The 14568-nt window shown below is 41.6% G+C and overlaps 1 protein-coding gene across 2 annotated transcripts in view; it reads left to right on the top strand.

Moving 5' to 3' along the window:
• mapkap1 (MAPK associated protein 1) overlaps positions 1 to 14287 on the top strand; it is a 63413-nt gene extending 49126 nt beyond the window's left edge. For both annotated transcript variants that reach the window (XM_080743136.1, XM_080743135.1), the window contains 3 exons: positions 6107 to 6244; positions 10151 to 10248; positions 13424 to 14287. In XM_080743136.1, coding sequence (XP_080599262.1) covers positions 6107 to 6244; positions 10151 to 10248; positions 13424 to 13546 — 359 coding nt within the window. In that variant the 3' untranslated portion in view covers positions 13547 to 14287. The remainder of the gene's footprint in view (positions 1 to 6106; positions 6245 to 10150; positions 10249 to 13423) is intronic.
• Positions 14288 to 14568: the final 281 nt, after the last annotated feature.

The following is a 14568-nucleotide window of genomic DNA, read 5'->3' as shown; positions in this document are numbered from 1 at the left end:
GAACCGACCATGGACCACTTGATAAGCCCACAGTGTCCCTCTGAGGGTTCATGTAAAACTACTGGTGACTTTGTACACGCCTGTGTACATTTCCCATAGATTCTATGGGACTTGAACACTTGCTCCTGCCTTTCGTGTACACGGTCTGTGCCGTGTCCCCTCAGAGGGAAACTGTGGGCCCCCCGACCTCACTTTGAGAACCGGCCATGGACCACTTGATAAGCCCACAGTGTCCCTCTGAGGGTCCCCCGACCTCACTTTGAGAACCGACCATGGACCTCTTGATAAGCCCAAAGTGTCCCTCTGAGGGTCCCCGACCTCACTTTGAGAACCGACCATGGACCACTTGATAAGCCCAAAGTGTCCCTCTGAGGGTCCCCGACCTCACTTTGAGAACCGACCATGGACCACTTGATAAGCCCACAGTGTCCCTCTGAGGGTCCCCCGACCTCACTTTGAGAACCGACCATGGACCACTTGATAAGCCCACAGTGTCCCTCTGAGTGTTCATGTAAAACTACTGGTGACTTTGTACACACCTGTGTACATTTCCCATAGATTCTATGGGACTTGAACACTTGCTCCTGCCCTTCGTGTACACGGTCTGTGCCGTGTCCCCTCAGAGGGACACTGTGGGCCCCCCGACCTCACTTTGAGAACCGGCCATGGACCACTTGATAAGCCCACAGTGTCCCTCTGAGGGTTCATGTAAAACTTAAAACTATTGCCCGTGTACACAGTGGTTAATCGCATGTGCAAGGATCTACAGAGCTGGCTGGAGCATGGAGCAGCCTGGTGGAGTCTGGTGCAGTCTACCCTGGTCTGGCCTATTCAAGCCAGATCTGGACAGTAATGGCCTGGTGGAGTCATCTAACTACCCCCTTTCCCCGGTCTATACTCCTACTCGGCAGGACTGGGCTGGACTCTATTGGGCTCTGGGGGGCTGTATTGGGCTCTGGTGGGTTGTGCTGTTCTGTGCTGGGCTCTGTTGGGCTATACGAGGCAGTACAGTACTAAAGCCTAGACATGTTCATGTAAAACTATTGGCCGTGTACACAAAGTCATGTAAAACTTGCCCATGTACACAGTGGCTTTTTCCTTGACCTTGTGAGTTAGGAGTGTTGTAGAGACACGAGACCGGGTTTGTTGGATTCAGCGTCAAAAAGTAAGTCAGAATATGTGTCTTTTATCCGAAAGAATGTGTAATCGTGTTGGTGGCGTGCAAATTTCGTGTCTTTTTCGCAATCATAAAGGGTTAAAATTGTCGGAGAGACACGAAACCCATTCCATCGGATCAGGCATCCTTCAAATATGAAAAGTGTTTCCTGCGTAAAACAAACGGATTTCTTTAGATTTTTTTATTGATTTTAAGGACAAAAATCCGGGTTTCGGTGTCTTTTTCGCAATCGTAAAGGGTTCAAAGTGTCGGAGAGACACGAAACCCATTCCATCAGATCGGGCATGCTTCAAATATGAAATGTGTGTCCTGCCTGAAACAAAACATATTTTTTTGATTTTTTTATTCATTTTAAGGACAAAGGGCCTGTTTTGACACCTAAAACGACCCTTTTCCTTGACCTTTCGAGTTAGGAGTGCCGTGTACACAGGATCTACAGAGCTGGCTGGAGCATGGAGCAGCCTGGTGGAGTCTGGTGCAGTCCTGTCTACCCTGGTCTGCCATTACAGTCACTGTAATGGCCTGGTGGAGTCATCTAACTACCCCCCTTCCCTGGTCTATACTCCTATTGGGCAGGACTGGGCTGGACTTAGGTTTGCTGGAGTCTATTGGGCTCTGGTAGGCTGTATTGGGCTCTGGTGGGCCGTGTTGTGCTGTGATGGGCTCTGTTGGGCTACACGAGACAGTACAGTACTAAAGCCTGAACATGTTCATGTAAAACTATTGGCTGTGTACACAAAGTCATGTAAAACTATTGCCCGTATAAACAGGGGTTAATTATTATAAACACAACTGTTCAAGTGTGGAGAGCTACAGAGCTGGCGAGAGCCTATAGTGCAGTGTTCCAGACGGATCCAGCCTCATATACTCCCCTTATAAGTCAGTGGTTCAACTATGGGACCCCTAGAGGGGTCTCCATACTCCCCTTATAAGTCAGTGGTTCAACTATGGGACCCCTAGAGGGGTCTCCAAATGATCTTGGGTGGTCCCAAATGTTTAGCTTAATGTGAAACATTGTTTTTCCACTCAACAGTGTACAGAGGCTATCTGCACATTTCTAAAGAGACAATTTAAGGACTTTTTAATACTTTTAAAATGATAAATTAAAGGAGCTATAGTCAACTTTTTCTTGAAAAACCGGATGCTAAAATAAAAATAATGTTTCGAAAATATTTTATAAAAAAATAAGCTTCATATATGTGTTTCAATTAAAAAATGACCACAAAAAGCGGAAAAATAATGATAAAATAATCATTTTGGTCCTTTGTTTACATTTACAGGGCCCGTAAATGTAAACAAAGGGCTCCTTTAAATATTAGGGGCAGAAATTGTGAAAATATCAGATCTACATGCTCACGCCGCCCTGCGTTGTGAGGTGTTGTGAGCATGTAGATCTGCTATTTTCACAAGGCCGTGTTTTACAAAATGTAACGCCTCAACTCTTTGTCCAAACAGTGAGGCATTGTGAGCTTGAAGATTAGCTATTTTCGCCATCTGTTGGAACCAAGTCAAATAAATGCAAGGCCTACAATTCTCTGTCTGTCTGTCTGTCTGTCTGTCTGTCTGTCTGTCTGTCTGTCTGTCTGTCTGTCTGTCTGTCTGGCAATATCCTCAGGGTGTCCAGTCAAAACACCACAAAACTGACATTCAAGGAGTAGTTCACCCACAAAATGACTTATTTTTTCAATGTATTACTCACGCCATGGAGACTTGAGTTCAATAGAAAAAAGGTCACTTTGGGGGTGAACTACTCCTTTAATTAAATGTTTTTCTTCTCTTCACCCACACCAAATGATCACCACTCTGTTTTGTTACACACGTGTGGTTCTAAAGATGAAAGAAAAATGCAGGGCATTCACAATCCGGCTAATTAAACAACAAACAAATTGGAATTATCAGAAATATGTTAGTCGCACGCATACTGTACCAACAAAACACAGTAAGTCCAAATGGAAAACAAATACACTTGCACTGATCTGAAACATATTCTCTCCCAGTGAACTTGACTGACCAGTGAACAAAGACAGACTGGTGCCACTCATCAAGCAGAAGCCACTGATCAAAAGAAGGCACTAATTGACCACACCTGGCTTGGTGGCCTGAGTGGTGTAGTATAGTGTGTTGACAGCAAGGCTTATGCAGGCCAACCTAACTCTGTCCCTGGCATGTGTGAGGTGCTTGTAGATCTGTGAGGTGCTTGTAGATCTGCTGTATTGGGTTTTTTAACTAGTTTGAAGTGTTGGTGCCGTGCTGTGACAGCTTGAAGCAGGGATGGCTCCCCACAAACCCAATTGTGATGAAAAATATTTATGAAATAAATAAATGAAATCCATGGAGGGGTGGAGGTTGTGGATTGGCAGGCAAGGAGTGTGTGTGCAAAGTTTGGCATTGAGTAATATGCTGGCTGTGTACACATGTTCACAGCGGCGTCAGTTCAGGAAAGGCTAAGGTATGGCAACATGACTGGTGTCTTGCAAGACACCAATCATGTTGCCATACCTTAGCAACAGGCACGATGAAAAGTACATTTAATTATTTCCCCCCTGTAGCCAAGGTATGGCAGCTGCCATAGCTTGCCATACCCAATTGACGCCCCTGCATGTTCACCTCCAGTAGGTTGGGAAAGTAGCCTGCCACCCTGTGGAAATAGGCTTGAACTGCAAGATAGGACCCTAAAACAAATAAAATGGAATAAAAAAGCATCCGTAAGACGGATGGGCGAACAAGTGGTGTCCATACGTAGATGGGGTCCCAGAGGACATGTAGAGCCCACCCCCTTATTTTTCACGCCCACAGGATCCATATGGTGGGCCATGGAAATTTGGTGCCGTACACCAGCAATAGCACTGGTTGTCGTGTACGCAAATAACGATAGGGGTAATTATTATTGTTATTATTATATAATTACATTATAGCACACTATGTTATAATACAGTATACATGATCCATAAGCTGAGGTTTACTACAGATGTACAACTAGGTATTATAATTATAATACAGTACATTTTAATACAGTACATTGTTAGCCTCGCATAGCCAGACTAAAGCCCTTTGCACACAGGACAGATGCGTTTTTTTTCGTTTGCTGCATGAATAAAACGCATTGTATTTGGTGTGCAAGGCTGTGCGGAATCGGCGCTGCGGATCCCAAAAGGAGTCATAAAAGGAGTGATGATAGGGATGCCCCGATCAGGGTTTTTTTGCTCCCGATCCGATACCGATCAAATATTATTGCTTCCGATTCGATCCCGATCTTTCCCGATCCGATCTTTTGGCAAGGCATTAAGAAGAAAAAAAAAATCTATTCATTCTATCACTTGGTTCTCAACCTTTTCAGGCCGTGACCCCCAAAATAATCATATTTTAACTGGGGACCCCCGACCCTGAAGAGTTGAGGAAGTATATTTTGTATAACACGGTTCTATTGTGAAAATAGCAGATCTACATGCTCACAACGCCTTGCAACGCGAGGAGTTGTGAGCATGTAGATCGGCTATTTTCACAATTTCTGGCTTTAATATTTGACAATTTGGCCAATGTTTAATTTGTCATTTTAGAGGTATTAAAAAGTCCTTCATTTTTCACTTTTGAAATGTGCAGATACCCTCTATACACTTAAACCTTATGTTGATTTGTTTACTGTTGAGAGAGAAAACAATGTTGCACATTAAGTTAATCATCTGGGGACCCCCCCAAAATAATTTGAGGACCCCCCTGGGGGTCCCGATCCACAGGTTGAGAACCACTGAGCTAGTTGACAGTGCAGAGAGACATAATTGCCTTCCTATGATCCATTAGCAAGGGGCCAATTACTACTTATTGGCATCAGCTGCCAGCTGTACACAGAGTCTGACACAATCACCTTCCCTCTGCAGTGCTCTGTCTGTCTCATTTCTCCAAAAGCCCTTGAATATGATTGAAAATGATTAAGGATTACTGTGATTATGGTAAGCTTACATTTCATATCGCATTCACCTTACCTGTAACTTTCAGTACTCCCAGAAAAAAAATTTTTGAAAAAAAAAAAAAAAATTTTCCCGATTTTTTCCCCCCGATCTCCGATCTTATAAAAACGGCCATATCGGCGGCCGATCCGATCACGTGATCGGGATCGGGCAACACTAGTATTTTACCGCATGCAACAAGACGCACGAATCGAACTGGGTTCAATCGAGAAAAAAACGCACGGCGGCAGCCACTCGTCGCACGGCTAATTCGGATTAGCTTTGACAATTGTATTGTCCGTTTTATCCGTGCGGATAAACGCGCCTGTGTGCAAAGGGCTTAACTCATCTTGGAAGATGGCCTGGTCAGATATGAGGCAGAGAGTTCTAGGAGGAGGTGGGGCGTTTGTATTTTTGTCACAGTGTGGTGTTCCTGCAAACGTATTCCCCACTGGAAAAAGTCAGTCCTACATCTCCCACTCAGTCGGTTGCGCTCACAATAAACAATATACAAACAGACAACTTTAAACCCATTAAGAGCGAGTTAAGAGCTACAATCTATTTGTGTTTGTTAGAATGTAAACAGACTCGCACCGCATGATGTAACTTCCCTTAAACGCATCACTTCCTCCACTTCAGCTAGAACCAACCAGATGTCATATCTTGCCCAGGTGGTACATTATAGTACATTATTACACGGCTTTGTTGAATTATGCTTGATTCTGATTGGTCAATTGCTGAACTCAGTAGTGTGTTATTTCTGGATAACAGACTGCTCCGCAAAATATTTGAATCGAGAAATAGACGATGCAGGAAATACAGAAAATGGATTCTATTTGACCAACACTTCCTTGTTTTCCAAGATGGCCGTTTTTTTATTATTTCTTTTATTTGAGTGATGTCATCGTGGTTACAAAGCCTCTTCCATATAAGGACGCAGCATCCTCTCACTCTCTCTCTCTCTCTCTCTCTCTCTCTCTCTCAGGTGTGTCAGGAGAGAAGCTGGAGATCGACCCGGTAGCCAATCAGAAGACCAGCACCAAGTTCTGGATCCGACAGAAACCAATCAGCATCGACTCTGACCACCTGTGTGCCTGCGATCTGGTGGAGGAGAGATCTCCAAGTAGGACTGATCTGTAGATCCTCTAGATGTTATATATGTGATCTATTAGATCTCCTAGTAAGACTTTATATATGTGATCTATTAGATCCCCAAGTAAGACTTTATATATGTGATCTATTAGATCTCCAAGTAAGACTTTATATATGTGATCTATTAGATCTCCAAATAAGACTTTATATATGTGATCTATTAGATCCTCTAGACTTTATATATGTGATCTATTAGATCTCCAAGTAAGACTTTATATATGATCTATTAGATCTCCAAGTAAGACTTTATATGTGTGATCTATTAGATCTCCAAGTAAGACTTTATATATGTGATCTATTAGATCCTCTAGACTTTATATATGTGATCTATTAGATCTCCAAGTAAGACTTTATATATGTGATCTATTAGATCTCCAAGTAAGACTTTATATATGTGATCTATTAGATCTCCAAGTAAGACTTTATATATGTGATCTATTATATCTCCAAGTAAGACTTTATGTATGTGATCTATTAGATCTCCAAGTAAGACTTTATATATGTGATCTATTAGATCTCCAAGTAAGTCTTTATATATGTGATCTATTAGATCTCCAAGTAAGACTTTATATATGTGATCTATTAGATCTCCAAGTAAGACTTTATATATGTGATCTATTAGATCCTCTAGACTTTATATATGTGATCTATTAGATCTCCAAGTAAGACTTTATATATGTGATCTATTAGATCTCCAAGTAGGACTTTATATATGTGATCTATTAGATCTCCAAGTAAGACTTTATATATGTGATCTATTAGATCTCCAAGTAAGACTTTATATATGTGATCTATTAGATCCTCTAGACTTTATATATGTGATCTATTAGATCTCCAAATAAGACTTTATATATGTGATCTATTAGATCTCCAAGTAAGACTTTATATATGTGATCTATTAGATCCTCTAGACTTTATATATGTGATCTATTAGATCTCCAAATAAGACTTTATATATGTGATCTATTAGATCTCCAAGTAAGACTTTATATATGTGATCTATTAGATCTCCAAGTAAGACTTTATGTATGTGATCTATTAGATCTCCAAGTAAGACTTTATATATGTGATCTATTAGATCTCCAAGTAAGTCTTTATATATGTGATCTATTAGATCTCCAAGTAAGACTTTATATATGTGATCTATTAGATCTCCAAGTAAGACTTTATATATGTGATCTATTAGATCCTCTAGACTTTATATATGTGATCTATTAGATCTCCAAGTAAGACTTTATATATGTGATCTATTAGATCTCCAAGTAGGACTTTATATATGTGATCTATTAGATCTCCAAGTAAGACTTTATATATGTGATCTATTAGATCTCCAAGTAAGACTTTATATATGTGATCTATTAGATCTCCAAGTAAGACTTTATAGATGTGATCTATTAGATCTCCAAGTAAGACTTTATATATGTGATCTATTAGATCTCCAAGTAAGACTTTATAGATGTGATCTATTAGATCTCCAAGTAAGACTTTATATATGTGATCTATTAGATCTCCAAGTAAGACTTTATAGATGTGATCTATTGGATCTCCATGTAAGATCTTTTGTATATATACACTAAGGCATTGTTGAATACCTCGATATCGATATTTCTCATGATATTAGTAACAACAATTGCATTCTATAGTTTTTAATGTTTTTCTGCTTTAGGTCCACTGCCTGCCTAACCCAGATAATGAATATCATATCCATGCATGCACACTGCACAGTACACATAGAATAAAGACATTAAATGAATATCTTATCCATGCATGCACACTGCACAGTACACATAGAATAAAGACATTAAATGAATATCATATCCATGCATGCACACTGCACAGTACACATAGAATAAAGACATTAAATGAATATCATATCCATGCATGCACACTGCACAGTACACATAGAATAAAGACATTAAATGAATAGCATATCCATGCATGCACACTGCACAGTACACATAGAATAAAGACATTAAATGAATATCATATCCATGCATGCACACTGCACAGTACACATAATAAAGACATTAAATGAATATCATATCCATGCATGCACACTGCACAGTAGGCTACACAAAGAATAAAGACATTAAATGAATATCATATCCATGCATGTACACTGCACAGTACACATAGAATAAAGACATTAAATGAATATCATATCCATGCATGCACACTGCACAGTACACATAGAATAAAGACATTAAATTAATATCATATCCATGCATGCACACTGCACAGTACACATAGAATAAAGACATTAAATGCCTTATTTCCATTTTCCAACAATGGTTTTATTGAAATAACCACACCTGGTTACAGATGGACTGCTTTGTTGCTGTGCTACGTGCATGCATAGTGAGTCTGTTCATTAATTTGACACATACACCAATACCTCATTTCAAGCCGTCTTCATCGATATGTTTACCTTGCATGTTGATACCGTCCTCCATCGTGTGTGATGTGATGACGTCATCAAACGATAAAGTCGACTTCAACTCAACTTTTTACTGAGTCGAGTCGACTTGCAAAAAGCACAAGTCGTTAATGCCCTAACTAGGGATGGCCAACGGTTAACCGTTACCGTTAAACCGATAAGAAATTGGTTACCGGTAAGCACTAACGGTTAATTTTGACCGATAAAAAAGAAAAGAAAAGGGAAATCAACCCATGTGTCACACCAAAAGCCCCGTACACCAATATCTACGCAACATCAAGTCATCAACCATGCAACTATACGCGCTGTGGTCACACATTTCTGGACACCAATGCCTGTGTAACATCCATGCATTCACGCAACTGCGAGTCTGCGACGCTGCTTGATTTGGAGTCGTACACGCTGACTTGTTCATCAGGAAACAAATGCTCCGTCGTTGATTGGATTTTACAAAACAGACCCCCGTCACATTGAATCCCGTTTAAGAAGAGCTTAAAACACAACTTTCTAATGTTACATGCTGATGACGTGAGGAACGCTAAAGTCTTGGTTACAGAGTAGCTAGGATATGCGAAAATAACAAAGCTCAGAGTCGCAAATTCAATGATCGCTGCATCAGCACACACAAAACACGGGCAAGAGAGAAGAAAATTAATGAAATGGACATCACGTTTAGCCGATCCAACCATTCCAAAAGTCATACGATTGAAAGTTATTGCTCTACATGCGAGCATCTCGTTGCTGCTGTGTTGTTAGGCGACCGACAGGGAGTGCACAGAATTTTAGAGAGGCATGGGCTGAAGGGCCTTTTGGTGGACAATTCTGTTGATAAAAGTTAAGTGCTCCAGCCCCCTTTGCTGTATGTGCGCACGTGCCTGGCGAGAGCGCATCACATTACAGACTGATCATTTCAATCCCACAGTTTCTTTGCAAAAACACATTTCTTTTAGAAAACATTTGTATTCTTGTTTCTCCTAGTTTTATTGTTTTTAATGTGTAAATATGGCACTTTATTATGGGGAAAAACGTGTGTATTTTCTTTTTTAAAATAGCGCATTTTTGAACACATTTCCTTAACGGTTAACGGTTAATTAACTGATAAGGCCTTTCGGTTATCGGTTAAGAAAAAATCTCCATTTGGCCATCCCTAGCCCTAACATACAGTCATACATCCATCTTCAACCGCTTATCCGGAGTCGGGTCGCGGGGGCAGCTGCTCCACCTGAGAGCTCCAAACTTCCCTAACATATATTCACATATATTTATGTTGGGGCTGTCAATACATCACAATATCTAATATAATTTACATAACATACTGTATCTTCCTCCTATATTCAAGCTGACATATTAATATAATAACATTGATATTGTTTTTCAGGTCATGCTATATTCAAGCTAACGTATCTTAGTATAATAAATAATATTAATGTTGTCTTTCAGGTCATGCTATATTCAAGCTAACGTACCTCAGTAACCACGACTACAAGCCTCTGTACTTTGAGTCTGACGCTGCTACTGTCAACGAGATCGTTCTGAAGGTCAGTAGATGGTTCTGAAGGTCAGTAGATGGTTCTGAAGGTCACTAGATGGTTCTGAAGGTCAGTAGATGGTTCTGAAGGTCATGGTTCTGAAGGTCAGTAGATGGTTCTGAAGGTCACTAGATGGTTCTGAAGGTCACTAGATGGTTCTGAAGGTCAGTAGATGGTTCTGAAGGTCATTAGATGGTTCTGAAGGTCATTAGATGGTTCTGAAGGTCACTAGATGGTTCTGAAGGTCATGGTTCTGAAGGTCAGTAGATGGTTCTGAAGGTCACTAGATGGTTCTGAAGGTCAGTAGATGGTTCTGAAGGTCAGTAGATGGTCCTGAAGGTCAGTAGATGGTTCTGAAGGTCACTAGATGGTTCTGAAGGTCAGTAGATGGTTCTGAAGGTCATTGTTCTGAAGGTCACTAGATGGTTCTGAAGGTCACTAGATGGTTCTGAAGGTCATTGTTCTGAAGGTCACTAGATGGTTCTGAAGGTCACTAGATGGTTCTGAAGGTCACTAGATGGTTCTGAAGGTCATTGTTCTGAAGGTCACTAGATGGTTCTGAAGGTCAGTAGATGGTTCTGAAGGTCAGTAGATGGTCCTGAAGGTCAGTAGATGGTTCTGAAGGTCAGTAGATGGTTCTGAAGGTCAGTAGATCGTTCTGAAGGTCAGTAGATGGTTCTGAAGGTCAGTAGATGGTTCTGAAGGTCAGTAGATCGTTCTGAAGGTCAGTGACAATGAAAATATCCACAACATCCGTTATCCTGGGGCGGAACATTTGACAAAACATTGCAGATCTACAAGCTCACAACACGTCACGTTGCGATGCTTAAAGAGCTTGTAGATCGGCTATTTTTTGGCAAAGAGAGTTAGAGAAAAGATTATCAAGTATGTTATATCCAATCAGGGCACACGAGCGGAGTGGAGCGATGACAAAAGCCGCTCCGCGCTCCAGAGGGCTCTTGTCCCACTCGCTCGTCGCTCTGGTCTGCCACCGCGCCGCTCCGTCGCTCAACTTGATTTCCGGCTCGCTCGCTCCGCTCAGGGCCGTCAATCAGAGTCAGCAGCCAAAATAAAAAAAACTAGTTTGCTACCATGTCCGAAACACTTTCTCCTTTACCAGTGTGTTCCCAACACAAATAGTCCAGTAATATTAGGCCAACATTAGGCTAAACCTAATCTCTTTAGGCTAAACCTGGATCTTAAAGAAATGGCCCCTCAAAATGATGGTTTAGTGATGAATCATCAATTTTCACAGTCTTTTGGGGTCCGTTTTTAGCCCAAGGAATGTTTTTCATGCAAAACAAATGCTTGCAATGGATTCAGAATAATTAAAAACCCCTAGTTTGACGCCTCACATCCCACTTAAAGCAGATTTTTTTGGGAGTCATTTTTCCGTTACAGTGTAGTGTATAGTAAGTGAAGGTAGGTAGGTCGTTTTCAAAACTTTGCCCCGATGGGATTCCTTGGGGCTTTTTTTCCCTCACTAAGGACATAATGAGGATACAGAATCAGTTGAGTTTGCTACTATTGCAATTTGTTTTAGGTTTTTTCATATAATGACTGGACTAAAATGCCTGCCCTAACGTGAGCCTGCGGACATGGAGAGCTGTCTAGCCTTCAATGATAGACCTACAAAAGACGCCATCTAAGGCATTGTATTTTTTAATAAGACGGCAATATTAAATCCTGTTGGTTATTGATTAATCACCACAACGGAGAGAGGGAGGCGACTCGTGGCGTGTGTTTTTCATTCAGCCAAATCGGTTTCACTTGCATTTCAAATCGTATCCTTTGACTGGCTGGTGATATATAACTTAACTGACACAAGGTAGGCTATTTATTATAAACATAGCCTATGTGTGGATGATATAAATACATTTGACTCGAGTGAAATCTTGATAAAGGGAATTCTCTGTCTGCTCTCCTCTCCGTGGTGACATGGGTCATGATGGGTGCACTGACTGCACTCTGCAGCGCACATGAGTTCTGGGCGGAGCCGTTCGTTGTTTGCGTTGGAAACATGCGGTGCGCGGTAGGGCTGGGCGATACGGTGATAATTATCGTTGAGACGATACAATGTCTCCACGATATGCCTTTTCAGAGGTATCGTATATATATCGTGATACAATTGAGGGAGCCTTGTAAAAATTCCTGTTCAATCGTTAATACAGAGATGCACTGCAGAATTCAGTTTAAACCTGCATTTTGGTCTATATCAGTAGTTCTCAAACTTTAAAATGTCAAGGTCTCCCCTTAACTCTGACAGTATACAAATGAAACCAAATGGACCCGTAAGGGTCCATTTGGTTTCATTTGTATACTGTCAGAGTTACATACTTGTAAAGTTCAATTTAGACCTCCCAAAAGGAACCCAGAGAGTCTAGTTTTTGTCAAGTAACTTGAAAAATAACCATAAAAACCAACGTGAAAAAGAATCGTGATAAAATCGTGTATCGTGATACAGCTTGGGAAAATATTGTGATATTGTATTTTTCCATATCGCCCACCACTAGTGCGCGGCCCCAACAGGGACGGCCAGGAGCGGAGGAAAATCCTCGCTCCAAAGCGGCTCAGACCCATTTGAGAAGTCGCTCGCTCACGTCAAAAATGGCCCGCTCCGCTCCCCGCGCCGCTCGCACTCCGCGCCGCTCGTATGCCCTGTGTCCAATGCTACCAGATATGCAGCTCCGCAAATAAAAGGTGAATTGATCCCAGTGCATGACGGTGGATCATTTCATGATAAATTTAAACCTCCACGATACGATTATTGTTTTTTTTTTATCACGGTAAACGATAATAAGGATTATATGGTCCCATCCCTTCTGGGGTCCCCCAGGGCACCTTACTAGGCCCTCTCCATGTCCCCCCTCCACTCAGAATGTCTTCAGTGAAAAGAGCTGATCTACAAGCAGCCGTGGTTGTTGTAAATGTGCTTCACAGATGGCCTTGGATTAGATGTAGATTAGATGTTGTCTTTGTGAATGTTCAGATCAACTATATTTAATATTGATCAGAAGTTAATATCTTTATGTTCAGATCAACTATATTTAATATTGATCAGAAGTTAATATCTTTATGTTCAGATCAACTATATTTTATATTGATTAGAAGTTAATAGCTGTATGTTCAGATCAACTATACCTATTGATCTAGACCTATTGATCAGATATTGATGTCTTTGCAGATCAACTACATCTTGGAGTCGAGGGCCAGCACGTCCAGAGCAGATTACTTCGCCCAGAAGCAGAGGAAACTGAGCCGACGAACCAGCTTCAGCTTCCAGAAGGAGAAGAAATCCACCCAGTAGATCACTTTAGATCTGCTGGGAGATCTTAGCCTGATTTCAGACTCTACGCTGGAGCTTGAGTCTGAAGTTGTCCCCATTCTATTTGATTGAAAAGGGGAGGGGATTTAGAATTTGAAATTCCCAATCACAAGAGATCTGGTGGGAGGGGTTGTGTTTGACTTTTGAACACAAAACATTCCCTCCTCCCCCTCCCCTCAATGACATGCACCAAACAGGTCATTGTCTTTGATGTTTCATTGATTAGAGAGAATCACTAACAAGCTATCGACACCGGTAGTTGTAGCTCTTTTGAAGTTCAAAGGAGGCAATTAAGAACTCTGGTGAGCCACCCCTCCCTCCACTGTTTCTGTTGACTTTCAAAAGTTAGACGCACCCCTCCTCCGTATTGCATTGATTTCATTGGTCGGTAGGCCAAGATACCGTATCAAGAGATGCGTCGTATGACACATCCAGACCAAGAGAAGCAGTTCACTCAGAGAGTGGGTGGGTCTATTGGCTGGAGCCAGGCTAGGGAGATCTACAGGATCACCTTAGATCTGCTGGGAGACCAACCAGATCACTGCAGATCTATTGGACAACCGAATGGACCTTTTCGGACAGACAGTATTTTGTTGCCACTCAGTAGGCGTTTCTGCATAACTTCCTGGTATGATGCTGATGTCACGCCCACATCCCTCTGTTATTGTTTCAGTAATCATGCTGTTCTTCACTGTGTGTTCAGTAAAGCGCCATTTATTGTTACGTATGCTTGGTTTTGTGTACGTTTTGAGTGAGAGTACGTACAGTGATTGCGTCGACATGCATCGTTCCTCTACGTTATTTACGTGCCGACCCGCTCTCTCTGCTCCAATTCTGCACCCGTTGGGGCCGCCTCGCAGCACAGAACAGTTCTGCACACAGATACAGGGGCGTCACACCAAATTCTGGGCCCTGGGTACAAGGATTGACTGTGGGCCCCCCATGAATGTTAACTATTGAAAAATAGCAGATATACAAGCTAACAGCACGGCACCGAGTGCCGC

This window comes from Nannobrachium achirus (genome assembly GCF_963921795.1).
Source record: "Nannobrachium achirus genome assembly, chromosome: 15".
Classification (NCBI taxonomy): Eukaryota; Metazoa; Chordata; class Actinopteri; order Myctophiformes; family Myctophidae; genus Nannobrachium; species Nannobrachium achirus.
This window is presented reverse-complemented; position numbering and strand designations above follow the sequence as displayed.